Raw genomic sequence first — 26,379 nt, 5'->3', positions numbered from 1 at the left:
GTTCAAAAGCATCAATTCTTCAATGCTCAGTTTTCTTTATAGTCCAACTCTCACATCCATACATGACTATTGGAAAACCATAGCCTTGACTTAATCATTAATTGAACCTTCGAAGGTGTAGTACTGACACTGACCACTAGGTGTCAGCAGTGTAACTGCCAGAGAACTCGGAAAGCATTTCATTACAGAAGTCAAATCTGAACAAATAATTAAGTGTGGTTCAAGAGCTACCTGCAGCCTTGGCCATTCAAACCAAGGGAGCTAGCAGGGGGAGGAGAGAAGGAGCAGGTGCAACCCAGGTTTCTGGGAGAGAGGGAAGGACCCTCTTCCTGGTTAGGAGGGCCCTAGCGACACCTGGAATGAGAACCATGGTGTTCTTTTTAATTTTCGCTCACAAAATGAAACCAGTGTGCAGTGACGTGAGGAAACAGCTTTAAAGGAACAGGTATTTCTGCTTCATAAATTGCTCTTCAAATCACGATCGGATGGAAGTCACACAGGTAGTTAGTTCCCTGGGCTTTCTCGAGTCTGTTGAGTGACAGGATGCATTTGAGTCAGAAGCTGTGTTGCCTGAACACAAATGCTCTAAAGGGGACTTGAAAACATCTATACTTGGAACTCAGTGACACGCTTGGACTCTTCCCGGACTGACCCACGGGCTGTGTGTACATCACCTGTGAGTCAGGTGGAGCCTGGTGCGCTCTGAAATTCCTCCTCTCTTCACAAGAGTGGTGCATCAGGGCACATGCCCGGAGAGAAGCTCACAGCATGGGCGTTCGGGGGCTTGTGCCTTTCTGTCCTTGGGACTGGTGCCTGTTGCTAGCGACCCTCCAGTGTTGCGGAGCATCTTCTGAGTTGAACAGATCCACAGATTCCTCTGCCCAGCGTGAGCTTAATGTCCGGTTCGCTGCTGCCAGCTCCCAGCCAGCCGAGGCAATATCTGTCTTCACACTGGATTATGACTACGTGCAAATTCCCTACGAGGTCACCCTCTGGATACTCCTAGCATCACTTGCAAAAATAGGTAAGGGCCCCGAGTGTCTTACCTAACCAGTTGTTTTCTATGCGAGATAATGTGTATGAATACGCCTTGTAGGTGGTGGGTCAAGTGGATTTTAACTATTGCTGCTATTACATGAAAATTCTATTCTCTTGACTCAAGGGAAAGGCATAACTGATTTTTGGCCATTTATTTCTTCAGGTTGTGCTATGAAATTTAAGGACCTATTTCTGGGCTCTGGGTTGTTTCTATTTCATCTCCTTTCAGGGTGATAGTCATGTGACATTACTTGGTATGTAAAAATCTCAAGTTCTGTGCGTTAAGAAATGCGGAGTAAAGTATGCTGACCTTGGGGTGATGCCCACTGGAAATCTTAGGACCCACATAATGATTCTTCTGTAAAATGCGCTTTCTTCATTCTTGGCCATGGAACCATGGGCTTCATCAATGACTCTCTTTGTTCATTTTTAAAAGTGGTATGTGCTCCTTGAAAATTGACAGAAAGCAAGAAACAAGACAACCAGTGGCAACTCATAGCCCTCAGTGACGAGGGAGGTGGAATTAGAGATGGTATCTGTCAGTAGAATCTTGGTTTACACCTGAGCCAAGAGGAGCCAAGGGCACACTTGTGGTTTCTTTTGCGACATAAAGTAGATTCAAGCTCATGGGTGAAATTCTAGCCAGGGTTCTCAGTGCCTCCAGCCCAAGTGATGGATTCCACTCTGAGACCATTTAATCCCCAACTTCACCCCTTGTCTCCTTAAAAACAGGTATTCCAGAGTGGAAAGCGGATACATTCATCTCAATGGTCAAGCGTAGCATCTCCTTTGCCTTAGTGATAAACTTTGTTATTTGAGTAGATAGCCTCACTGAAGGAGGCACAGTGAAGCATGTGGGTGGTTATTTATATGTTTTGTCTGGAATGGCTGTGAAGTGTGGGTTAAGCCAAGAAATCAGACAGTTAACTCGGGATGCTGGCCATTTCACTGAACTCGCTCCTCGTGGATGTTGGGGGCACCAGCATATTCATTAGGCGCCCTTCATAACTGCCATTCATTTTGAGCTCCTAAGGTATGCTCCTGCAGGTATTCAGGTAAATTGTCAGTTTGAAGAACTCTTGTGCGGTCACATGACCCAGTGACACAGAGGGTCTCACATTATTTCTCAGAAGTGCTCAGTAATCATGGAGTTTCCCAGGGGGGTGATATTCTCACTTCAGAGCTAGGGGTCTATCACCTTTCCTGCAACCACACGGATGCTAAGAACAGTCCAAGTGATCTTCTGTGACCTTGAGGTGTCCTTTGTCAAAATGCCAGTGATTCTGGTCCCACCCATTCCCTTCCTTTCCACAGGAATGTGTGAAGTTGGTCCGGAACCAGGAAACTAAATCTGCCACTGACTAGCTAGTCACGCTGTCTTTTTTAATCTCAATTTGTTCATCTGTGAAATTATTCCTGAGATCTCTTCTTGGTGCAAATAAGGATTTTCTAATGGAAAAGAAGCTTCCATTCTACACCACTAAACATCCCAATGCACACAGTGTATGATTTATGCCAGCAGAGAACACGGATAGTCCTATAGAGGTGTTGCACGAGCCCAGACTATGTCTGCAAGTTGAGAGTCCTGTGAGGATGCTGTTGTTCACTGAACTGCTGCCTAAATGTTCTTGATTTTCATGTGGATGCAACTCAACATGCTATAGAAAAAGAAAACTAAAGTAAGTTATCAGTTGGCGCATGCCTATTGAAAAACAATGTCACATTTGCTGGCCTTTAAGAATTCAGATTATTTTTGTATTGTACATGAAAAGAGGGCTTCCCTGATAGCTCAGTTGGTAAAGAATTTGCCTGCAATGCAGGAGACGCCGGTTCGATTCCTGGTTTGGGAAGATCCCCTGGAGAAGGGAAAGGCCTGGAGAATTCCGTGGACTGTATAGTCCATGGGGTTGCAGAGTCGGACACAATTGAGCGACTTGAAATGAAGGTCAAATTTAGTGAATGTATAGTGTGATCCAAACACTGGGCTTGTAGCTTCATTGTTGTTGCTGTTCAGTCGCAAAGTCGTGCCCGTTTCTTCACAGCCCCATGGACTGCAACACACCAGGCTTTCCCGTCCTTCACTACCTCCTGGAGCTTGCTCAAACTCATGTCCATTTGAGTCAGTGATGCCATCCAACCATCTCATCCTCTGTCGCCCCCTTCTCTTGCCCGCAGTTTTTCCAAGCATCAGGTCTTTCCCAATGAGTCGGCTCTTCGAACCAGGTAACCAAAGTATTGGAGCTTCAGCTTCAGCACCAGTCCGTCCCATGAATATTCAGGATTGATATCCTTTAGGATTGACTGGATAACTTTATATATGATAGCAAAATAATCGTCATCATAACAATGACATAAAACTTTAATACTTAAGGAGTCCATAAAGATTTTTTAGATTCTATATTATAAAGCTTGAATCAAAATCTGATTAATAATCGCTAGTATTTTCATTCATTCTTTTATTCAGTCTTCTACCAAAACACGTGTATTGAGCGCCCAGGCCATGTGTGTGAGTCATTTCGGTCCCCAGCCTCAGAGGAGAAGATGGGTGAATCTAGTCGTGCCTCATAGGTGTTCCAACAAGGGCCATCTCTGGCCCTTTCAGGCAGCACTTAGTTATCTGTGACCATTTAAGTTTCAGGCCCTGAAACTGTAAAGTCTAACAGTGAGTGACTGTTTTGTCCATTATGGAAAGGGAGAAGAGTTGTGGAAGGTGAAATTCACAAAGTATTTCCCTGAAAGGGCCCTGCTACAGGCTGATCCCTCTTCCTGCTATCAGTGAGTAGACGCACCTTAGTTTCAGGCAGGTGATGTGGGCTCATTTCAGGAAACTCAATTCCTGGAAGCAGCACCACCCCGGGGGAGACACAGTGCCTGAAAAAAATCACACCAGGGGCTCTTCTGCCTACCTTACGTATTTTAAAAGTGAAGTGTGATTAAAATAAGCACTCATTGAAGAAGGAAGAGGAGCAAGAGAGGGGAGAAGGAGAAGAAGGGAGCTGTTAGTAAGAAATGGGGAGCGCTTCCCTCGTGGTCCAGTGCTTAAGAATCTGCCTGCCAATGCAGGGGACACGGGTTCGATCCCTGGTCCAGGAAGATCCCACATGCTGCGGGGCAGCTAAGCCTCTGTACCACAACTGCTGAAGCCTATGCGCTACAGCCTGTGTCCTGCAACAGAAAAGGCCACCGCAGTGAGAAGCCTGGGCCCCCAAAGCTTGAGTGTAGCTTCCACTTACCTTAACTGAAGAAAGCCCTCATGCAATGCCCTTGGCAATGCTGCACAGCCAAAAATAAGTAAATAAGGAAAAAGGAAGAAAAAGAGAAAGCATCACTCTAGAAGGAGAGCTTAAACTGGTCTTGAAGCCAGCGGGCCGGTGTGTGGTTTGCTGTGTCTCTGGATACTAATTAAAGTCCATTGTATTAAGCTGCCTGCTAACGGTAGACGGAGAAATTCACAGCTGCGGTCAGGGAAGCCCACAAGCTCTGAATCTGAAAATTCCTCAGAAGACCTTCCATGGCCCCCAAGGCCTATGGGAGGGAGAAAGGAAATGGCAACTCACTCCAGTATTCTTGCCTGGAACATTCCATGGACAGCAGAGCTTGGTGGGCTACATACTATAGTCCATAGTGCTGCATAGATTCAGACAGGACGGAGGGACTAATACCACCTCTTTAGCCTTGAATTTCACGCCCTCCATTGTTTAGCTCGAAATTATCTTGCAACTCTTCCCCTAATAACCTTCCCAGTTAAAATGTGCTCCAGTCAGATTGCTGCAGGGAAGAACAAAATCTGACTACAGGTCGGATCTGTTTCTTTTACTTCAACCTTTCCTTCTCGTTGCTTCTGTTTACTAAGAGGATACTGTCTGTACATAATGGCCTGCCTTGGTGAACCCAGCCCCTCTGCCTGAAGGTTAAACCAAAGTGCCTTTGTTCAGGGAAACACCCTGATTGGGTCCACCTGTGGATTGCTATGGGATGGAGGAAATTAACACATGCCCTCCCAGTGCTAGCCATCCCAGGAGATATTTGCAAGATTATAGGGCTTTTTACTTTAATTCCTCACCTCCTCTGTCTCTGAGTTTTATAAAAGAAACTGGCATCCAGACCCTCCAAAGAGCAAGTTTGGACTCAGTAACAAGGTGAATCTACTCGATGAATGAAGGTATTTTTGAAACTATGTAGCTGGGCTATTCCTGACTCTCCGCTATTTCTCTCCGAGTTCTCCCCTTCTAAAATGCCTTCCCTTCTGTTACTCGATTATGTAAGTCCTTGTTGTTGTTTAGTTGCTCAGTCGTGTCTGACTTTTTACAACCCCCGTGGACTGTATCCCTTGAGTGGGGATTCGACGCCCAGATATACATGGTATAGAGCATCTGGCAGCAGGATGAGGAATGGGCTGGGAGTTGGGGGGTGAAGTAGGAGGTCAGGAAGACACTGCAGTGAGTGGATGAGAAGTGGGGAGGCCCTGCCCTCAGTGAAAGCCACGGGCGTGGAGAAGAGTAGATACGTGTCAAGGGCAGCGAGTGGAAGGTGTAAGCGATGAAATAGGTTGCTGATGCGTGAGGAGCAGAGGTGATGGAGTCCCCATAAGAATGCCACTTGACTTCCTCTTAAGCGGCTGGCTGGGTGGCAATGTCATTGGTTAAATCAGGGAAACAAAGACTTTTCATCTTTATTTATTGGTTTGGTCGAGAAGGTGTACATTGGAAGGAGCTGGTATTGAATCCCCATGATAGACTTTTTTTTAAAATTAAAAATGCTTGTTTTATTTTATTTTTAGTTGAAGTGCAGATGTATATATAAGTTACAGGTATAAGACATAGTGATTCATAATTTTTAAAGGTTATACTCCATTTATGCATGGGTGCTAAGTCTTCCGTTGTGTCCGACTCTGTTCAACCCTATGGACTGTAGCCAGCCGGGTTCCTCTGTCCATGGAATTCTCCAAAGAAGAATACTGGAATGGGTTGCCATTTCCTTCTCCAGGAGATCTTCCCAACCCAGGGATCAGAACCTGTGCCTTTCATGTCTCCTGCATTGGCAGGCGGGTTCTTTACCACTAGAACCACCTGGGAAGATATGCTCTATCTGTAGTTATCATAAAATATTGACTGTATTCTCTATGCTGTACAATACATCCTTGTAGCTTATGCTTCACCTAATAATTTGCACCTCTGACTCCCCTACCTATATCTTACCCTGGCCCCGTCCCCCTCCCCACTGGTAACTACTAGTTCATTCTCTATACCTGGGAAGTTGCTTATTTTTTTTTATTAAATTCGCTAGTTTATCCCGTGGATCCCTCAAGACTCTTGCTTGAGCTTCAAAGGCGAGTTTTGCATGAGAGCCGAGTTCTCCCTCTCATAGCCCTCAGGATGGAGGAGGCAGAAAGCAGCAGGAGGCAGGAGGGCACGGAAGGACTGAGAAGATCCTAGAACCTGCGCAGGCTGTGGGAAGCATTGATCTTGTCAAGTTCCAGCCTTGACAAGGATGCTGAGGCTGGGAGATGCGAGCCGGCTTGCCTGGGTACCCATCCGCGTGGCTCTGAAAGGCCCCTGGCACCCACCTCCCCTGGTGTCCCAGCGGCCAGAGCCGGGTTACCTGCCCACCTCTCACCGTGGTTCTCTGCTCCGCAGGCTTCCACCTCAACCGCAGGCTACCCCGCCTCATGCCCGAGAGTTGCCTGCTCATCCTCGTGGGGGCGCTGGTAGGCGCGGTCATCTTCGGAACGGACCACAAGTCCCCGCCAGTGATGGACTCGAGCATCTATTTCTTGTACCTGCTCCCGCCCATCGTCCTGGAGAGCGGCTACTTCATGCCCACGCGGCCCTTCTTCGAGAACCTCGGCTCCATCCTGTGGTGGGCGGGCCTGGGCGCCCTGCTCAACGCCTTCGGCATCGGCCTCTCGCTCTACCTGGTCTGCCAGGTTCCGGCCTTTGGACTGGGCGACGTCAACCTGCTTCAGAACCTGCTGTTCGGGAGCCTCATGTCGGCCGTGGACCCGGTGGCCGTCCTGGCCGTGTTCGAGGAGGCGCGTGTGAACGAGCAGCTACACATGATGATCTTTGGGGAAGCCCTGCTCAATGACGGCATCAGCGTGGTGAGACGCACACACATCCCCAGGGAGCAGGGCGGGGGTCGGGGGTGGGCCCCGGGCGGCCTGGCCACATCTGCCGCTGGGATCTGCAGGGTGCCTACCCTGGCTTGCTACACTGCTCGCCTTCACTAGCTTCTGTTTTAAGTTCTGTGTTTTTTTGGCCAAGAAGGATGTGGGGTATTAGCACCTCCACCAGGGATTGAACCTGCAACCCCCTGCATTGGAAGGCAAAGTCCTAACCACTGGACTGCCAGGGAAATCCCCACTGTCTTCTTTAAAGAGAGAAACAGGGGAGAGGATGCATATGTCTAGTGACTTTGGTTTTCACTTTGCAGAAACCCTTGCAAAGGCTCTTCTGGGTTTTCACACTGGGACGAGCAACATTATTGTTGTTTAGTTTCTAAGTCGTGTCCAGCACTTTTACAACCCCATGGACTATAGTTGGCAGGCTCCTCTGTCCATGGGATTCTCCAGGCAGGAATACTGGAGTGGGTTGTCATTCCCTTCTCCAGGGGATCTTCCCAACCCAGTGGTTGAACCTGTGTCTCTTCTGTATCCTGCCCTGGCAGGCGGATTCTTTACCACTGACACCTGGGAAGCCTGGGAGAAGCAATACTTTGGATTTAATGTTCTCTCAGCATCAGACCTCACCTTTTAGATTTCTTTCTTAAGTCCTGATTTAGATGATGAAGTTAGAATAAAAGATAGGGGTAGGGAGAGAGATGATGGCGGAATTGCATGAATGCATTGGCTTGTCTGTGTGACTCAGTTGTGTGACTCCCATAGAGAATATGAGGGGGCACCTTTGCTTAGGAGTCCTCTGGGAGAGAAGCTGAGACGGCTTTACAGGCCAGATCAGCACAGAGCATCCACCCCAGAGGTGTCTTTGGCTAGAGGTGCTGGAATATTCTAGACTGGCTGTTGCACTGCTGTTTCCTTATGTCACTGTAAACTTTCACCAGGGTTAGTCTCCATGATTTTCTATAAACTTTGATGCACTTTTCTCATTTTTACATTCATATCACATCACATAACAAATACTAGAATGCACTTTCAGTGTAAAAGACTCCAACAGTACGAAATTATACCGAGTAAACGAAAGCCTCCACCTGGCCCTCTCCTCACCCCCCTGGATCCAGTTTCCATATCCCTTCTGGTCTTTATCTTGAACACAGGCATATGCATAGGTAAGCGTTGTTGTTGTTCAGTTGCTAAGTTGTATTGGAGAACTCCAGGCATCCTTGTCCTTCACTATCTCCTGGAATTTTCGTAGATTCATGTTCATTGAGTCGGTGATGCCATCCAACCATCTCATCCTCTGCCATCCACTTCTTCTCCTGCCCTCAATCTTTCCCAGCATCAGGGTCTTTTCCAATGAGTCACTTCTTCACATCAGGTGGCCAAAGTATTGGAGCTTAAGCTTCAGCATCAGTCCTTGCAGTGAATATTCAGGGTTGATTTCCTTTAGGATTGACTGGTTGGATCTCCTTGCATCATTCTACATAAACTAGGTGGGATTACATCAGATGTATGCTTAGATGTAACAAATCTTAGACTTCTTTCTAGAGCTTTTCCACTGTTGCAGAGTATTTCATAGATGACGTTTGCAATGATTTATTTAACCATTTCTCCATGGATGGATATTCATGTGGTTGCCAATTTTTCACTTTCAAAAACAATACTGCAATAAGTATTCTTGTTTCTACATGCTTCTCTCTTTTGTACTTGTGTGCCTTTATATAGCATAGTTTCTTGAAAGTTAAGTTTCTGGGTTAAAAAGTAGTTGTACTTGGGGGCTCCCACCTTCCTGTGCAGGGGGTACAGGTGCGACCGCTGGTTGGGGAGCTAAGATCTTGCATGTGTCACGGCAAATAAAAAAACACCATGAAACAGAAGCAATATTGTAACAAATTTGATAGACCTTTAAAATGGTCCATGCTGAAAAAAATCTGAAAAAATTAAAAGTGTTTAAAAGTAGGCGCACTTAAAAAGTTGAGAGATGCTGTTCTAATCACCTCTTCTTCATTCAGCTGATAAAGGAGGGATTCCCACCCGAGGGTTAAGGAGTGACTCCAGCAGTTAACCAATGAGACTAATGACAGTGTATTAGTCACATATACTCACAGTTCAGCGGAGGAGGGCATAACACGTCCCACAGGGTCACCTGGGAGCTGCACTCGGAAACAGAGTGAGCTCTCAGTGTCTGCAGAAGACACTGTTAGAAGGATGGGGTACCTCCTGGTTCCTCGGGAAAGATGTGCTTGACTTTTTTTTAAACAAACATTTATTTGGTACCTATTTTATTCTAGGCATTGTACTAGCTTACTTGGGTGGCAATAATGAGAATGAGACAAGGTTCTTTGCTCTTTTTCAGAAATTTTTATATTGGACCATAATTGATTAGCAATGTTGTATTAGTTTCAGGTGTACAGCCAAGTGATTCAGTTATACATGTATCTATGCTTTATCAAATTCTTTTGAGTAATCCCACAAGCTGGCAGGGAACTGGCCCCCAGTTCACATGGATGTGCAAGTACTGGTCCCTGAATAAGGAGCTTATTGGCTGGAGGATGTTACCCTGGTGTCAAGCTGCAGGGAGCTTGCCGTAGGGTCACTCAGGACCCCACCTCTTTTTACCAAATAAACTATTAAACTTTAATTTAAGTTTTTATGTACACGGCTACCAAGATTTCCTGGAAATCTTTATGGGCTTATATTTCCATAGAAAATGTGTTATTAATAAGTGCATATTTCCTTCTGTTGCTGTCAACAAAGGGCCTTGTTTTCTTAATGTTTTCCCATCTAATGAGAAAAAATGGATGACAAGTGTTTGTTGTAATTTGCATGATGATTAAGCATCTTTTCAACAATTGTAGATCATTAGTGTTTCTTATCCTGCAAATTGGAAGTTCATGTCCTATCAAGGTTGTCAGACTTAAATAAGTATATAGGACATCAGTTAAACTTGGATTTCATATAAACTATGAATCATATTTAATAAGTGTGTCCCAATTATTGTATGCAAGCATTGATTTTTGTCCACTTTTCTTTGAGACCATTTGCTGGGGTTTTTTTTTTTCTTTTTTAAAGAAAACTTTAAAAAAGAACTTTTAAAACTTTCTAAATTTTAAACTTTTGGATGCTACATAAAAAACAAATATTTTCTCCCATTCTGTTCCTTAATTTCTTAAAATCTTGGTATCCTGTAAAAGTTTTAAATTTGTATGTAGCCAAACCTACTTCATATTCTTTTCATATTTTGCTTTCTGACACTGTACATAAGCAAAAATCATATAAACTTTAAAAAATTTTTCCCCTTTTACAATTAATTATGTAAGTCACCTAGCACACAGTTTTTTAGTATTGTTAGTCATAATTTTATTTTCTCTTTTTAGAATTTTCGTGTATTAGTTTTATTGAAGCTGATTTACAATGTTGTGTTAACTTTCTCTGTACAACAAAGAGACTCAGTTATATACATACATACCTTCCTTTGTAAATTCTTTTCCATTGTGATTTATCCCAGGATATTGAATATAGTTCCCTGTGCTCTACAGTAGGATCTTGTTCATCCTGGCACAATATTCTATTGTGAGAATTTGATGTCAAAATAGATAGTACCGGGGGCAGGGGAAGGCTTTGAAAATAATCCAAGATATGGGGGTGGATTCACCAAGTGGAAGAGACCCACGCCTGAAATTAGAAATCACTTCCTTTATTCATAATGAGAATCTCTAAGTGTTGAGCATGACTCTAGGCTCATCAGATGGGCACAAGCTTTTCTGCTGGGTGAGCATCTCAGAAAGCCAAGACATCAGTGAGTCGCCACAGGACCCTGGACTCCAGCCTGCCAGCCCATTCAGAGACCTCATTTCTCAGCACGTGGCCCTCAAGCTCTGTGCCTCAGAATCCCCCAGGTGGGTCTGATGGGCACTCAGACATCCAAACCCCATCCCAGACCCACTGATCCACACTCTCTGGGAATGGAGTCTGGGAATCTGTATTCTTAACCAGCATCTCAGACAACGGCTAATGTTTGAGAACTCCTGGTTCATGACCTTTAAGTGTCAAGAAACTGACCCATCTGGATATAAAATGTTGCTACATCTGGGAAAGAACTGAGCCAGACTCATCTTGGAGATCCCCTTTCCCTCACCCTTTCTTCCTTTAAATGCTTTCTTACTTTGGGTTTTGTTACAGTAGAATAAGGGATGCCAGCTGGGAACCAGTCCCCCCTCCTACGGCAGCCTTTCTGAGCTATGATGCCTCCAGACGTCATCTCACTGTGCTCATATCCAAGTCCCTTGGGGTCCCTTGCTGACTGTAATGCCATGTAAGGCCTCTTGGCAACCCATCATGAGGCCATTATTCTACTTGCTCTTCTTAAATCTTTAGTGTCATGGTCTGCACGCCAGGTGGAGAAGAATTTGCAGACATGAGACAGAATGAGAGGTGAATAGAGTCTTTTAGAATGAGAGATGCTGTTAGAACAGTGGGCCATTGCAAGGGAGAGCCGACACCTTTCACGGGATAGTAGCCAATTATTATAGCTTCAAGACAGAGGAAACTCCTGCTAGAAGGCTGGCTTTAGGTGATTGGTTAGGATGCTATAGGGTGGGCATTTTTACCTAATAAGGGGTCCGAGAGCTGTATGGTTCAGGTCAGGGGAATTCAAAGCAACTGTTGCTATGGGGCTCGGTCACTTCCAAGGGTGACCTTGGTACAGAGTTCCACATCTGTGGCCTTGGTAAAAGCCTTTACATCTGTGATCTTGCTATAGGGCTCCACAGTTAGAGAAATTTAGAAATGACAGTATCACCTCACTTGATTTTCATAGAACAATCTCTTTCTTGATGCAACCTATAGACTTTCTTGCCGAGACATATTCTTTATTGTTCAGTTGCTAAGTCGTGTCTGACCCTTTGAGACCTCTATGGACCCTTTCCTTCACTATCTCCCAGAGTTTGCTAAAAGTCATGTCCATTGAGTTGCTGATACCATCTAACCATTCTCATCCTCCGTCTCCCTCTTCTCTTGCTGTTAGTCTTTCCCAGCATCAAGGTCGTTTCCAATGAGTCAGCTCTTTGCATCAGGCGGCCATGAAAACACGGGGCTCTCCTATCTCCCTGGCTGCCTCTGAACTTGAGACTCACTCTGGCCTGAACTGTCTCTAGATTTTACATCTAGACCTGTCGGCTTGGGGGTTCTTTGCTAACAACATTTGTTTGACTTTCCCAAAGTTTAATTGCTTCCACTTGGACTTTTAAAAAAAATGATCATTTCAAAATAAAATTGCAATTTTTGGCTGACCATAGTATCTGTGGAGGGCCCTGCTGTGACCACCCGGTGAAGCTGCTGTGGCATTGGCTCCAGGTTGAGATGGGGGCTTGCCCACACGTCACTCCGGGTCACTCTGTGGTCACCCACAGCACAGTGATATTAAGTGTGTGCTGGGGCCCTTCTGCGTCCCTGCATGAAATTGGAGAAGCTCGGGGCTGGATTTAGAAAGCAGTTTCACAGCAACTGGTATTTAATGCAAGGCAGTTGTATTTTGAGCTCAGGGCTTGGACTCACCCTTTCATTGAGGAGGGCAGCCATCACACGCGGGCTCTTCCAGCAGAAAGTCTGAGTCAGCAGAGAGAGACCTGTGATTTGCGGGTGACTTGAGACAACTGCAGATCCTCATCCACGGAAGAGCTGCCTGGTGCTGAAGGGAAGATGTCGCAGAACCATGGAAAAGAGCGATGACCCTCCAGGCCTCTTGTCCACTTAACTTCTCCCTCTTGCTGCAAATGTTAGGTTATGGCTCTAATCATAAGAACTTCCTTAGTGGCGGGCAGAGGAAGCAGAGACAAAACCCAAGTACCTTTTAAATAAGAACTAGTATCCTCAGCAGATACTTCCCAGGTGGCTCAGTGGTAAAGAACCCTCCTGCCAGTGCAGAAGACATGGGTTCAATCCCTGGGTCAGGGAGATCCCCTGGAGAAAGAGCTGGCCACTCCAGTATTCTTGCCTGGGAAATCCCATGGATGGAGGATCCTGGTGGGCTATAGTCCATGGGGTCGCAAGAGTCAGACACGACTTAGCAACTAAAGCACCACGCATCTTCAGCTGAATCTCATGGCCAGCTTCATAGCAGAAAGAGAGAGGCAGCTGCTATGTCCAGGCTCTGTATGGGGTCACTTGCGCGTTTACTATTTGATCCAATCCCTAGATTTTTACTGTCAGGCCTGAATGAATAACCATATTTCACAGATGAAGAAACGATAGCAAAGGGAATAAAGTTGCAGAAGGGCGTCCGGCCTGGCCGTGATGGACCAGACGTGGGTGCACAGGAAGTTCTCTTCCCATTCTCTTCTTTTTTCTCATTTTATCTGTATTTGGCCGTGCTGGCTCTTCACTGATGCTTAGGCTTTTCTCTAGTTGCAGGGAGCAGGGGCTACTGTCCATTGCAGTGCATGGGTTCCTCATGACTTCTCTTGTGGCAGAGCATGGCATCTGGAGCACAAAAGTTGTGGCACAGAGGCTTAGCTGTTCGTCGGCATGTGGGATCTTCCTGACCTGGGAATCGACCCTGTGTCTCCTGCATTGGCAGGTGGATTCTTCACCACTGAGACACCAGCGAAGTCCCCCTTTCTCTTCTCTTTTATTCTTACCCTTTGAATGTTCAACTCATGGAGCTGGAAAGACAGGAGAGAACCCATATGTTACCAATGAGGAGACCGGGCTCATGTCCAGCGGGCAGGAAATCCAGCGGTCTTTCTCCAAAATAGAGTTGGCTTGTTCGGTCAAGTCCAGCGTGTGGATCCAGGAAAGATTCTGGTCATCTCTGTGCCTGAGTTCTGTAAAATTAGGGTGATGGTATTACTTAGCTCTTAAGACCACTAGAAAATTCCTGTTAAGCCTTTAGAACAGTGAGTGCTCAGCATGCAGGGAGAACCCCATGCACGCTGGCTGTTGTTTTATATCACACCAACTCAGGCCAAAGCCTTTGACTGTGTGGATCTCAAGAAACTGTGGAAAATTCTGAAAGAGATGAGCATATGAGACCACCTGACCTGCCTCTTGAGAAATCTGTATGCAGGTCAGGAAGCAACAGTTAGAACTGGACATGGAACAACAGACTGGTTCCAAATAGGAAGAGGAGAACGTCAAGGCTGTATATTGTCATCCTGCTTATTTAACTTATATGCAGAGTACATCATGGGAAATGCTGGACTGGATGAAGCACAAGCTGGAATCAAGATTGCTGGGAGAAATATCAATAACCTCAGATATGCAGATGACACCATCCTTATGGCAGAAAGTGAAGAGGAACTGAAGAGCCTCTTGATGAAAGTGAAAGAGGAGAGTCAGAAAGTTGGCTTAAAGCTCAACATTCAGAAAACGAAGATCATGGCATCTGGTCCCATCACTTCATGGGAAATAGATGGGAAACAGTGGAAACAGTGGCAGATTTTATTTTGGGGGGCTCCAAGGTCACTGCGGATGGTGATTGCAGCCATGAAATTAAAAGACGCTTGCTGCTTGGAAGGAAAGTTATGACCAACCTAGATAGCACATTAAAAAGCAGATATTACTTTGTCCACAAAGATCCATCCAGGCCAGGCTATGGTTTTTCCAGTAGTCATGTATGGATGTGAGAGTTGGACTCTAAAGAAAGCTGAGCCCCGAAGAATTGATGCTTTTGAACTGTGGTTTTGGAGAAGACTCTTGACGGTCCCCTGGACTGCAAGGAGACCCAACCAGTCCATCCTAAAGGAAATCGGTCCTGAATATTCATTGGAAGGACTGATGCTGAAGCAGAAACTGCAATACTCTGGCCACCTGATGTGAAGAGCTGACTCATTGGAAAAAATCCTGATGCTGGGAAAGAGTGAAGGCAGGAAGAGAAGGGGACGACGCAGGATGAGATGATTGGATAGCATCACCGACTTAATGGACATGAGTTTGAGTAAGCTCCAGGAGTTGGTGATGGACAGGGAGGCCTGGTGTGCTGCAGTCCATGGGGTTGCAAGGAGTTAGACACGACTGAGCGACCGAAATAAACTGCACTGAACTGAACTCATGGATGTCTGTGCTGGTTAGCTCCCTCCTAGTAGGCATTTGGTTTTAAATATGGCACTGCTTCATGTACTGTAGGCACTTTGTCCTTATATTTGTATGTCTCCCTGGTTTTCGTGCATCGATTTGCTGAATAAGCAACAAGGTAAGGCCACCAAGGTTCCTATCGCCTCGCATCTCACCCCATACCCTCCTCTTCCACCTCACTGAGGGGTCTCAGCATCCCTCCACTGCACCTCATCTGAGAGGTCCCTACATTCCCCCGCCTCCACCTCACTGAGAGGACCCCAAGTCTGCTTGTCCAAGGCTGAGATTTGAACCTAGGCAGCCTGGCTCCAGAGCATCTCTGCTTCTAACTGCCACTCCATGCTGCCTCTTCACCCCTTGCTCACTGTCCCCCTACTTTCTTCTCTAGTTTTTCTCCTTCCTCTGATAATGTCTTCATTGGGCATCTTGCCGCCACTGTGGTCCATTCTTTGGGATCACAGTGGATGAGAGGGCGGTAGAAGGAGCCACTGAAATTTCTGAGCAGGAACCTTCGGCCAGCAACATTGGCAGGTATTTTACATACTTTCGCTTCTTGCAAGCTTAGTCACTCAGTTGTGCCTGACTCTGCAATCCCATGGACTGCAGCTTGTCAAGCTCCTCTATCCATGGGAACAAGAATACTGGAATGGATCAGCATTTCTTTCTCCAGAGGATCGTCCTGACCCAGGTGGTATGGATGACGTGGTAAATTCAAAGCAAGCTAGGATGGCAGGGAACAGCTTGCCAGAGGAAACTGTGTCTAATTTGGAAGAGATTTTTAAAAACATTCATTTGGGGGTGAATTTTCCTCCATAAGTCTTTCTGGTGTATATTAATATTTTCCTGCCTCAAAGAAATCCTAGCTCCAGGAACATCCCATTCAAGAGGCAGTAAATTGTGCCCGTGAGCATGGACAGGGAGGCCATGCCCTAGTTCAAGTCCTGACTTCTTTACCTGCAAACTGTGTGACTTCAGTTGAGTGACTTAACCCCTCTGACCCTCAGTTTCCTTTCTGCAAACTGGAGACCAGGATGTCTGAGGGTTCAAGTGAGTTGATACACATAAGCATTTAAAACAACGCCTGGCACAGAGTTAAGTACAGACCTTTGATGTTTGTAATATTATGATTTACAAGAAGAAACATATATATTTGGTCTTTGTCCACATTCAGGGCATTGCTATTGTTGTTCAGTTGCCCAGTCATGTCCGACTCTTTGTGAGCCCATGGACTGCAGCATGCCAGGCTTCCTTGTCCTTCACTATTTCCCAGAATTCATGCATTGGAGAGGGACATGGCAACCCACTCCAGTGTTCTTGCCTGGAGAATCCCAGGGAGGGGGGAGCCTGGTGGGCTACCGTCTATGGGGTCGCACAGGGTCGGACACGACTGAAGCGACTTAGCAGCAGCAGCATGTCCATTAAGTCAGTGATGCCATCCAACCAGCTCATCTTCATTCAGGGCATTGAGCTCATTAAAACCCTTGGAATTTCCTAAGTGAAGAGAGCTGAGTTTGTTATGCTAATGAGGTGACTTTTGGAAAGCCCCTACATAACCTTAGGAAGAGGGCTGGTTGCCAGTGGAATCAGCCTTATGATTAAGGAGCTGGACTTCCCAGTCTCGCTCCTTAAGCCTCCCCACTCCCACCTCCAGGAAAGGGAGCTGAGCTGGATTAAAGTCAGTCACCCATGACCAGTGATTTAATCAACCCAGTCTATGTAACGAAGCCTCTGTAAAAAGCCTAGAGGATTGGCTTTGGAGAACTTTCAGGTTGGCGGAGATTTGGGGAGGGTGGTGGTCCTGGGGAGGGCACAGGAACCCCATAGCCCTGCCCCCATCCTTGTCCTAAGAATCTCTTCCATCTAGCTGTTCCTTCTGTAGTAAACCAGTCATCAAGTTAGTAAGATGTTTCTCTGAGTTCTGTGAGTCATTCTAGCAAATTAACCAACCCCAAGGAGGGTCTATAGCTGGTGAGTCAGCTTGAAATCAAGCTCCAGCCTTTCAACCCACTCCTGGAAGGTCAGGGAGTGGGGATGAAAGATACAACCTTATCATCACATGGTTGTTTCCTCCAGCAACCAGTCCCCTGCCTTGGGGGCAGGGTAAGAGGGAACCCCAGCAAGAGTCACCTCATTAGTGTAAATTCAGGAGGGATTGAAAAGCACTCATTACAAATGACTCAAGGAATTGCTAGATCTTTAGGGACTTTGTGCCAGGTACTGGGGACAAAGAAAAACATATACATATATATTTTTTCTTTTTAATATTTTATTTTTAAAAATTGATTTATTTGGCTCCACTGGCTTTCAGTTGCAGCACACAGGATCCTTTCCCCACCGCCCCCCCCCAACCCCCGGCATCTTTTAGTTGTGGCATGTGGGATTTTTAGTTGTGACATGCAAATTCTTAGTTGTAACATGTGGGGTCTACTTCCCTGACCGGGGGTGGAACCAGGGCCCCCTGCACTGGGGGCATGGAGTCTTAGCCACCAGACCACCAGGGAAGTTCTCTAAAATATATATTTCTTATTTTGTCCTGTTGCTGCACCTGCCCACTGAGCGAAGAAGGTAAATCTGATTTTGTTTCCCCTTAGTGCCAGGCATGTGTTTGAGCGTTAGCACTGGCTGAGTTTCCCCTTCCAATAAATTAAAAATACACACACATGATTGTGATTTGAAAGGAATCCAAAGAAAAGCTTTCATAACTGTAATGACATCCAGAGCCATATAATTTGAAAGATAAGAATTGTTTTCCATGTAGTCGTATGGATTATGTCTGTAAGTGTAGTCTTCTTAATTATACGTATGACTTTAGCTTCTGAAAATGCCGTAGCCTCTTCCTGGCAGCGCGCACTGGTGTCTGGGGCCAGGAGTAGTCCTGTTGACTTTCCCAGGTCCTAGGAACAGATCAGGCTGCTCCTTATAACCTGTAGAGCAATGCAAAATAGTTTTCGTTTGTGGCCTAAACATGCAAATCTTTGAGTCCCAATCACACTCCATGAGTTTCCTTGGGTTTAAGAGTCAAATAAACTCCCAGAGTCCCAGTTAAACTCATTCAAATATGCTTTTTGAGTTTTATGCTAGCTTCCGTCCTCTCATCTTGGCTTCACTCCTTGGAACAAGAACACAGCTTCAAAGGTGCAACACCCAGGGCTTCTAAGACCTGCACATGGGTTGCTCCAAGGTCAGGCAAAAGGTTAAATCGAACTAAATACAGTCACTGAGTTGGGATACAACCACTAAGTTTCTTTTGGATTGATTTTGAAACCATAAGTCACAATTTTCTTGCAAAAACTCAGGCAAGGTTTTTCTTAGAGCATGGTTTTGCTTTGCTTTGCTAAATACTATCCGTGTTTGCATGCTCAGTCGTGTCTAACTCTTTGCGACTTCATGGACTATAACCCACCAGGCTCCTCTGCCCATGGGATATCTTAGGCAAGAATTGTGGAGTGGGTTGCCATTTCCTCCTCCAGGGGCTATTCCCAACCCAGGGATGGAACCTTTGTGTCTCCTGCATTGGCAGGTGGGTTCTTACCATTAGCGCCACTTGGGAAGCCTTGTTACAGCAGCCCTAGGGAACTAACATAGAAGGCAGTGTGGCCAAGCTGCCCTGGAGCGGGGCATGAGCACCTGTGAGCAGAGGGGCTGTTGCATGCCCCCCCACCGTCCTCCTCCATTAGTAGAGTTCACTAGATGAAGCCACCCTGAAGACTGGTAACACTTGAACTACTTTCAGGAATGTTGCTCTCTGCCAACTCACATTCCAAAGACAACCTGTGCTGGGCTGGATAATATTCTGGATCTTCATGTGCAAACGCACAGCAAAAAGTGTATGAATTGATCCCATCCTGACTCCGGAGAGCAATAAAAGACTTTCATTGTTTATTATGGAGCCTATGTTGAAGGGTGCTTTCAGAGCCCGAGGAAATCAATTGATAATGACACCAAACTCAGTGAAGAGGCTGGCACGAAGCAGGTGCTCCATGCTTTAAAGCTGTATTATACTTCGTGGGGCTGCCCAGGTAATTTAGTGATAAAGAAACTTCTGCCAATGCAGGAGACACAAGAGATGCAGTTTTGATCCCTGGGTCAGGAAAATCCCTGGGAGGAGGGCATGGCAACCCACTCCAGTATTCTTGCCTGGAGAATCCCATGGACAGAGAAGCCTAGTGGGCTATAGTCCATGGGGTCACACAGATCAGAAACAGACACAGCTGAGCATAGGACAGATTGTACTTACTCCCTGAAGCTGAACAGATTGAAATTATTTGGAATGCATATAATTGTAGGCAGCTGTGTCAATATGTCTTCTTGTGTAATTTATTGTGGTATATTATTCAGCTAGACCAAAGTTAAGAATCTGTGTGTAAACCAACTATATATAAAGTAGATAAGCAATGAAAACCTACTCTACAGCACAGTGAGCAAAAAAAAAAATTAAGGTACAATCTGTTTATAGAACATGTGTTAAGCTAAGCTTGAAAATGCATTCCAATATACAGTAGGTATAGACACATAGGGTTTGATTCCACTCATAATGAGTTACCTAGAATAGGCGACTAATTTATAGAGTCAGAAAGTATATTTAGTAGATTGTGTGGCTGGGGACTTAGTGTTTATTAGGGACAGAGTTTAAGTTTAGGAAGGTGGAAAATTGGGAAATGGATGATGGTGAGATTGCAGAACAATGTGAATGTACTTAGTACCACTGAGCTGTACAGCTAAACCTGGTCAAAATAGCAGAGTTCCAAAGAATAGCAAGAAGAGATAAGAAAGCCTTCTTCAGCGATCAATGCAAAGAAATAGAGGAAAACAACAGAATGGGAAAGACTAGAGATCTCTTCAAGAAAATTAGAGATATCAAGGGAACATTTCATGCAAAGATGGGCTCAATAAAGGACAGAAATGGTATGGACCTAACAGAAGCAGAAGATATTAAGAAGAGGTGACAAGAATATACAGAAGAACTGTACAAAAAGGATCTTCATGACCCGGATAATCACGATGGTGTGATCACTCATCTAGAGCCAGACATCCTGGAATGTGAAGTCGAGTGGGCCTTAGAAAGCATCACTATGAACAAAGCTAGTGGAGGTGATGGAATTCTAGTAGAGCTATTTCAAATCCTGAAAGATGATGCTGTGAAAGTGCTACACTCAATATGCCAACAAATTTGGAAAACTCAGCAGTGGCCACAGGACTGGAAAAGGTCAGTTTTCATTGCAATCCCAAAGAAAGGCAATGCCAAAAAATGCTCAAACTACCACACAATTGCACTCATCTCACGCTAGTAAAGTAATGCTCAAAATTCTCCAAGCCAGGCTTCAGCAATATGTGAACCGTGAACTTCCTGATGTTCAAGCTGGTTTTAGAAAAGGCAGAGGAACCAGAAATCAAATTGCCAACATCTGCTGGATCATGGAAAAAGCAAGAGAGTTCCAGAAAAATATCTATTTCTGCTTTATTGACTATGCCAAAGCCTTTGACTGTGAAAAGAAACTGTGGAAAATTTTCACAAGAAACTGTGGAAAATTCTGAAAGAGATGGGAATACCAGACCCCCTGACCTGCCTCTTGAGAAACCTATATGCAGGCCAGGAAGCAACAGTTAGAACTGGACATGGAACAACAGACTGGTTCCAAATAGGAAAAGGAGAACGTCAAGGCTGTATATTGTCACCCTGCTTATTTAACTTATATGCAGAGTACATCATGAGAAACGCTGGCCTGGAAGAAACACAAGCTGGAATCAAGATTGCTGGGAGAAATATCAATATCCTCAGATATGCAGATGACACCATCCTTATGGCAGAAAGTGAAGAGGAACTAAAAAACCTCTTGATGAAAGTGAAAGAGGAGAGTGAAAAAGTTGGCTTAAAGCTCAACATTCAGAAAATAAAGATCATGGCATCTGGTCCCATCACTTCATGGGAAATAGATGGGGAAACAGTGGAAACAGTGGCAGATTTTATTTAGGGGGGCTCCAAAGTCACTGTGGATGGTGATTGCAGCCATGAAATTAAAAGATACTTACTCCTTGAAAGAAAAGTTATGACCAACCTAGATAGCATATTCAAAAGCAGAGACATTACTTTGCTGACTAAGGTCCGTCTAGTCAAGGCTATGGTTTTTCCAGTAGTCATGTATGGATGTGAGAGTTGGACTGTGAAGAAGGCTGGGCGCCGAAGAGTAGATGCTTTTGAGCTGTGGTATTGGAGAAGACTCTTGAGAGTCCCTTGGACTGCAAGGAGATCCAACCAGTCCATTCTGAAGATCAGCCCTGGGATTTCTTTGGAGGGAATGATGCTAAAGCTGAAACTCCAGTACTTTGGCCACCTCATGTGAAGAGTTGACTCATTGGAAAAGACTTTGATGCTGGGAGGGATTGGGGACAGGAGGAGAAGGGGACAACAGAGGATGAGATGGCTGGATGGCATCACTGACTTGATAGACTCGAGTCTGAGTGAACTCCGGGATTTGGTGATGGACAGGGAGGCCTGGAGTGCTGCGATTCATGGGGTCGCAAAGAGTCGGACACGACTGAGCGACTGAACTGATCTGAACTGAACCACAATAAAACAATTTGAAAAAAAGAATCTGTGTGTAAACTGTTTTTCGTTTGTTTCTCTAGAATTAATTACATGAATTTTAATGAATAATTTAAACAAATTAACATCTGAATTCATGGTAAAGACTGGTTGGTATTACTAGCTGGAAAATTTATGTAGATAACTTTGTAAAGGCTACCTTGGTTTCTTTTTCTTTTTTTTTTTTAAGATGCTTTAAATTTTTTAAATTTATTTTTTATTTTTTCCCCAAACTTTAAACTTTTTATTTTGTATTGGGGTTAAAAAATGTGGAACTCTTCACAAATTTGCATGTCATCCTTGAGCAGGGGCGCGCTGGTCTCTGTATCATTCCAATTTTAGTATCTGTGCTGTCAAAGCAAGCACAACTGTTTCTCATTTCTAATTTAAGTCTACTTTCCTTTTCGTCTAGGTCTTGTACAACATATTAATTGCCTTCACGAAGATGCACAAATTTGAAGGCATAGAACCCGTGGACATTTTGGCTGGATGTGCCCGATTCATCATCGTTGGGTGTGGGGGTGTATTTTTTGGTGTCATTTTTGGATTCATTTCTGCGTTTATCACCCGTTTCACCCAGAACATCTCTGCGATTGAACCCCTCATTGTCTTCATGTTCAGCTACTTGTCCTACTTGGTGGCCGAGACACTCTACCTGTCTGGCATCCTGGCGTGAGTACAAATGAAGGACCAACTCCCATCCAAGGAGAGTTTAGGACCACATCTTGTGGACCAGAATTAGGAAAGGCCTGACTTCTAAAGCTAGTCCTCAAAAGGGATGCAGGATTCAGGTTCCTTGAACTTCTGTCAAATCTGGTTCAGGTCCTTTGCCAAACAAATGTTCTCCCCAGCACCTGCATTTGCTCTGTCCTGGTGATTTGCCTGAAGAGAGCTTACTTAGCAAGTACAAGGTCAATTTATAATGCTCAGAAAAGCTGATGCGGGGATGAGCTGGGAGAGGTTCAAGGTTAAGGTCTCACTTCAGTTGTTATCTTTTTTCCTTGAAAAAATGCATTATTTTAAAGGGAAGCATGCCAGGAACTACTGTCATCCCTGCACTCTGCTTGCTTCTCTTTCACTTAAGTCACGTCATTGCTCCAGGACTGGTCAGTGTGGAATAAAACTCAAGAGATAGGATAAGACTAGAAATTCAGATTTTTTTTTTCTAATGAAAATATTTTTGAAATGTTCATCTTTGTTTAGATCTTGGAATAAGGCTTCTCAACTTGATTTATTATATCTGATCATGTTGCCTTTTTTTTAAATGATGTTATCCTCATACCCATATCCTTGGGCACAATTTTATTGTATAGAAATATTTATTCTGATTACATACAGTAGTATAAAGTCTAGGCAGCTTCCCTAGTGGCTCAGACAGTAAAGAATCTGCTTGCAATGCAAAAGACCTGGGTTCATTCTCCGGGTTGGGAAGATCCCCCAGAGAAGGGAATGGCTACCCACTCTAGTTATTCTTGCCTGGAGAATCCCATGGACAGGGGAGCCTGGCTGGCTACAGTCCATGGGGTCACATAGAGACGGACACAACTGAGCAACTAACACTTTCGCTTTCGCTTTCACAAAGTCTAGGCACTCATCATTCTCTCTCCTTAAAAGTGAATGTGGATGGACCTAGAGTCTGTTGTACAGAGTGACATAAGACAAAAAGAGGAAAACAAATATCATATACTAACGCTCATGTGTGGAATCTAGAGAAATGGTACTGATGAATCTGTCTGCAGGGCAGTAATAGAGCTGCAGACAGAGAGAACAGACTTGTGTACACAGATGGGGAAGGAGAGGTGGGAAGAATTGGGAGAGAAGCATTGACGTATGTACACGACCATGTGTAAACATAGCGGGAAGCTGCTGTTGCGCAAGCAGCTCAGCCTAGTGCTCTGTGGTGACCTGGGGGTGGGGGAATGGGTGGGAGGTGGTGGGATATATGTACACTTATGTCTGGTTCACTCTGTTGTACAACAGAAACCAACACAACACTGTAAAGCAGTTATATTCCAAGTATAAATAACTAAATACCATCAGCGAGAGGAAATTTCTAGTTCTCATCAGGAAGTCGCAAGTCTAAAATTAAGTAACGATTCTGCCAGTTTATTCAAATGAATGTATTTGGCTCGTTAACCTATCTTGCATTTTTGAAACCCACCTGATTTATTTAATATACTAAAAGTATATATATATTTTGAATAATAAAAGCCTACTATGTACTGAAAAAAATCCAACAAACTACTAAGACAAAGCAAATCCTTTCTTTTCTTTTCAAACTTGCTAAGTGGCTCTAGAATGAAGCATTTTAAGTGAAAATGTTCTCATTAAATTTTTGTAGGGAACATTATAGTATGAGGGGTCTTGCTGAATTATTCTTTCTGGGCGACTGCACTGGCTTTATTTTGGTTTAAGGCAAGTGAAGCTGGGGGTAAGAGGTAGGGCTGACATAGCTTTTGATGAGAGCAAGATAGAAACAGTCCTGCTTCTGGCTTCTGCATGAATTATGCACCATTTTGTTTTTTGGAAACCATGCCACTCCCACCTTCCCCCATCACAGTCAACTTGTGCAGACCCCTTGGGTAGTGAGAAGAAAAAGAAAGAAAATGAACATTTGCAGTTGGAGATGTTCTGTCTGGATAAAAACAGGATTTGTGTCTCTGTGCCATCCCGGGCTTCCCAGGTAGCTCAGTGGTAAAGAATCCGCCCACCAATGCAGGAGACGCAGGGTCAGAAAGATCCCCTGGAGGAGGAAATGGCAAACCACTCCAGTATTCTTGCTTGGGAAAAGCCCATGCACAAAGGAGCCTGAGGGGTTACAATCCATGGGGGTCACAAAGACATCAGACACAACCGAGTGAGCATCCACATACACCGTCACCAAAAGAGGATTTTCCAGTGACGGACAAGGTCCTGTGGCTTCTCTCTGTTCCTGCTGCAGAATCACAGCCTGTGCGGTGACAATGAAAAAGTATGTGGAAGAAAACGTGTCCCAGACCTCGTACACGACCATCAAGTACTTCATGAAGATGCTGAGCAGCGTCAGCGAGACCCTGATCTTCATCTTCATGGGCGTGTCCACCATTGGAAAGAACCACGAGTGGAACTGGGCCTTTATCTGCTTCACGCTGGTCTTCTGCCAGATCTGGAGGGCCATCAGTAAGACATGGCAGGGCCCACAGAGTCCTACCTGCTTCTCTTTTTGTTTTTCTTATTCCTTCCTGCAAGGTTAACACATAAGCAATGAGATGATGCCAACTGGTTTAACTGGTTGGCGGTGGGGGTAGTGGGGTTGGGTACCTTCTGGCGACCAGGAATGTTCTCTGGTTGCTTCCTCAATCAGTTCAAAATAATTACTGGCTGATGAGTTTCTGCACTAAAACAAGGCTGGAGCCAGAGCACTTTTATTTTTTTAATTGAGGAGAGAAATTTCACAAAGACACATTTAAATATAACTCAGTACATGTACCCTTTGCTCATCACATCTTTGCCAATTTGTACCTTCTTGCACCTTAAATTAGATATAGACTATAAACTGCAGGCTCTCTTTTACACTTTTGTTACAGGAAAAGTGCAATCTCACAAATTGTAGTCTATAGAAGGCAAATCCTGCTAGAAAACAATCTCCTAAATATTACAGATGGTTTTAGTCAGGGATTGAGTATGATGTGTAGAAAACAAAGGAAGTGGATCCTTTCTCTTTTTTAAAAAAAAAAAAAAATGCTTTGTAAAGGCAATGTAACTCATTGTTGTTCAGTCCCTAAGTCCTGTCCAAATCCTTGCGATCCCAGGGACTGCTGCGTTCTGGGCTCCCCTGTCCGATCATCCCTATCAAATATGCATCATTTAAAAACATGAGATGTCTTGTCAAAGGCCTTTTAATTTAACTTGTATATTTGCTTCTGGAATTAGTAAGAACACTCACTACTGAACTATAAGATTTCTTTTGGAAGCAGTTATATTTTAAAATGGTTTTGACCAATATTTGAAGCTTTTTTTACATGACTTTGATAGGTGGTTTCAAGCCAATTACTCAGAGAGAAATTAGGAGAAATGGCTGAGAACTCCTCTCGACTATATCCATTCTAAATTCAGAATGGTTTTTAGGATGTAGGAAAGACTAACAAGAATGCAGAAATATTAAAAACATTCATAAAAGTAACTCTGAATATGTGTGCCTTGGATCTTCAGAGGAGAAGAGAATTAGAATACTCTGATATAAATTTATAATCTCACATCAAGTCTTATCACTAATTAGCTATTTGACCTTGGGAAGACACACTTAACTATGCTTCCCAGGTGGCACAGCGGTAAAGAATCCACCTGCCAATGCAGGAGGTGTGAGTTCAATCCCCGGGTTGGGAAGATCCCCTGGAGAAGGAAATGGCAACCCACTCCAGTATTCTTGCCTGGAGAATCCCATAGACGGAGGAGCCTGGTGGGCTATGGTCCATGGGGTCACAAAGAGTTGGAGGCAATTGAGCACATATACAGAAGGTTAACTGCTGGAAAGCTGCTTCCCCAACCACAAAACAGTGTACGTGGACAGATTTCTTAGGTCCTTTTAGGT

At 44.7% G+C, this 26,379-nt stretch overlaps 1 protein-coding gene and 1 non-coding gene across 5 annotated transcripts in view; one reads left to right on the top strand and one right to left on the bottom strand.

Annotated features, from left to right (window-relative positions):
• The first annotated feature begins 207 nt into the window (after positions 1-207).
• SLC9A4 (solute carrier family 9 member A4) overlaps positions 208-26,379 on the top strand; it is a 59,338-nt gene continuing 33,166 nt past the window's right edge. For all 4 annotated transcript variants that reach the window (XR_009600179.1, XR_009600178.1, XR_009600177.1 and 1 more), the window contains exons 1-4: positions 208-1,024; positions 6,675-7,138; positions 22,222-22,481; positions 24,751-24,968. Coding sequence is in view for 1 of the 4 variants with exons in the window: in XM_027967038.3 (XP_027822839.1) it covers positions 769-1,024; positions 6,675-7,138; positions 22,222-22,481; positions 24,751-24,968 (1,198 nt within the window). In the remaining 3 variants the exon portion in view is untranslated. The remainder of the gene's footprint in view (positions 1,025-6,674; positions 7,139-22,221; positions 22,482-24,750; positions 24,969-26,379) is intronic.
• Positions 22,073-22,175, bottom strand: LOC114114184 (U6 spliceosomal RNA). Its single transcript, XR_003589021.1, has one exon. It is a non-coding gene; the product is annotated as a U6 spliceosomal RNA (small nuclear RNA).

Source organism: Ovis aries, chromosome 3 (genome assembly GCF_016772045.2).
Source record: "Ovis aries strain OAR_USU_Benz2616 breed Rambouillet chromosome 3, ARS-UI_Ramb_v3.0, whole genome shotgun sequence".
Taxonomy (NCBI): domain Eukaryota; kingdom Metazoa; phylum Chordata; class Mammalia; order Artiodactyla; family Bovidae; genus Ovis; species Ovis aries.
This window is presented reverse-complemented; position numbering and strand designations above follow the sequence as displayed.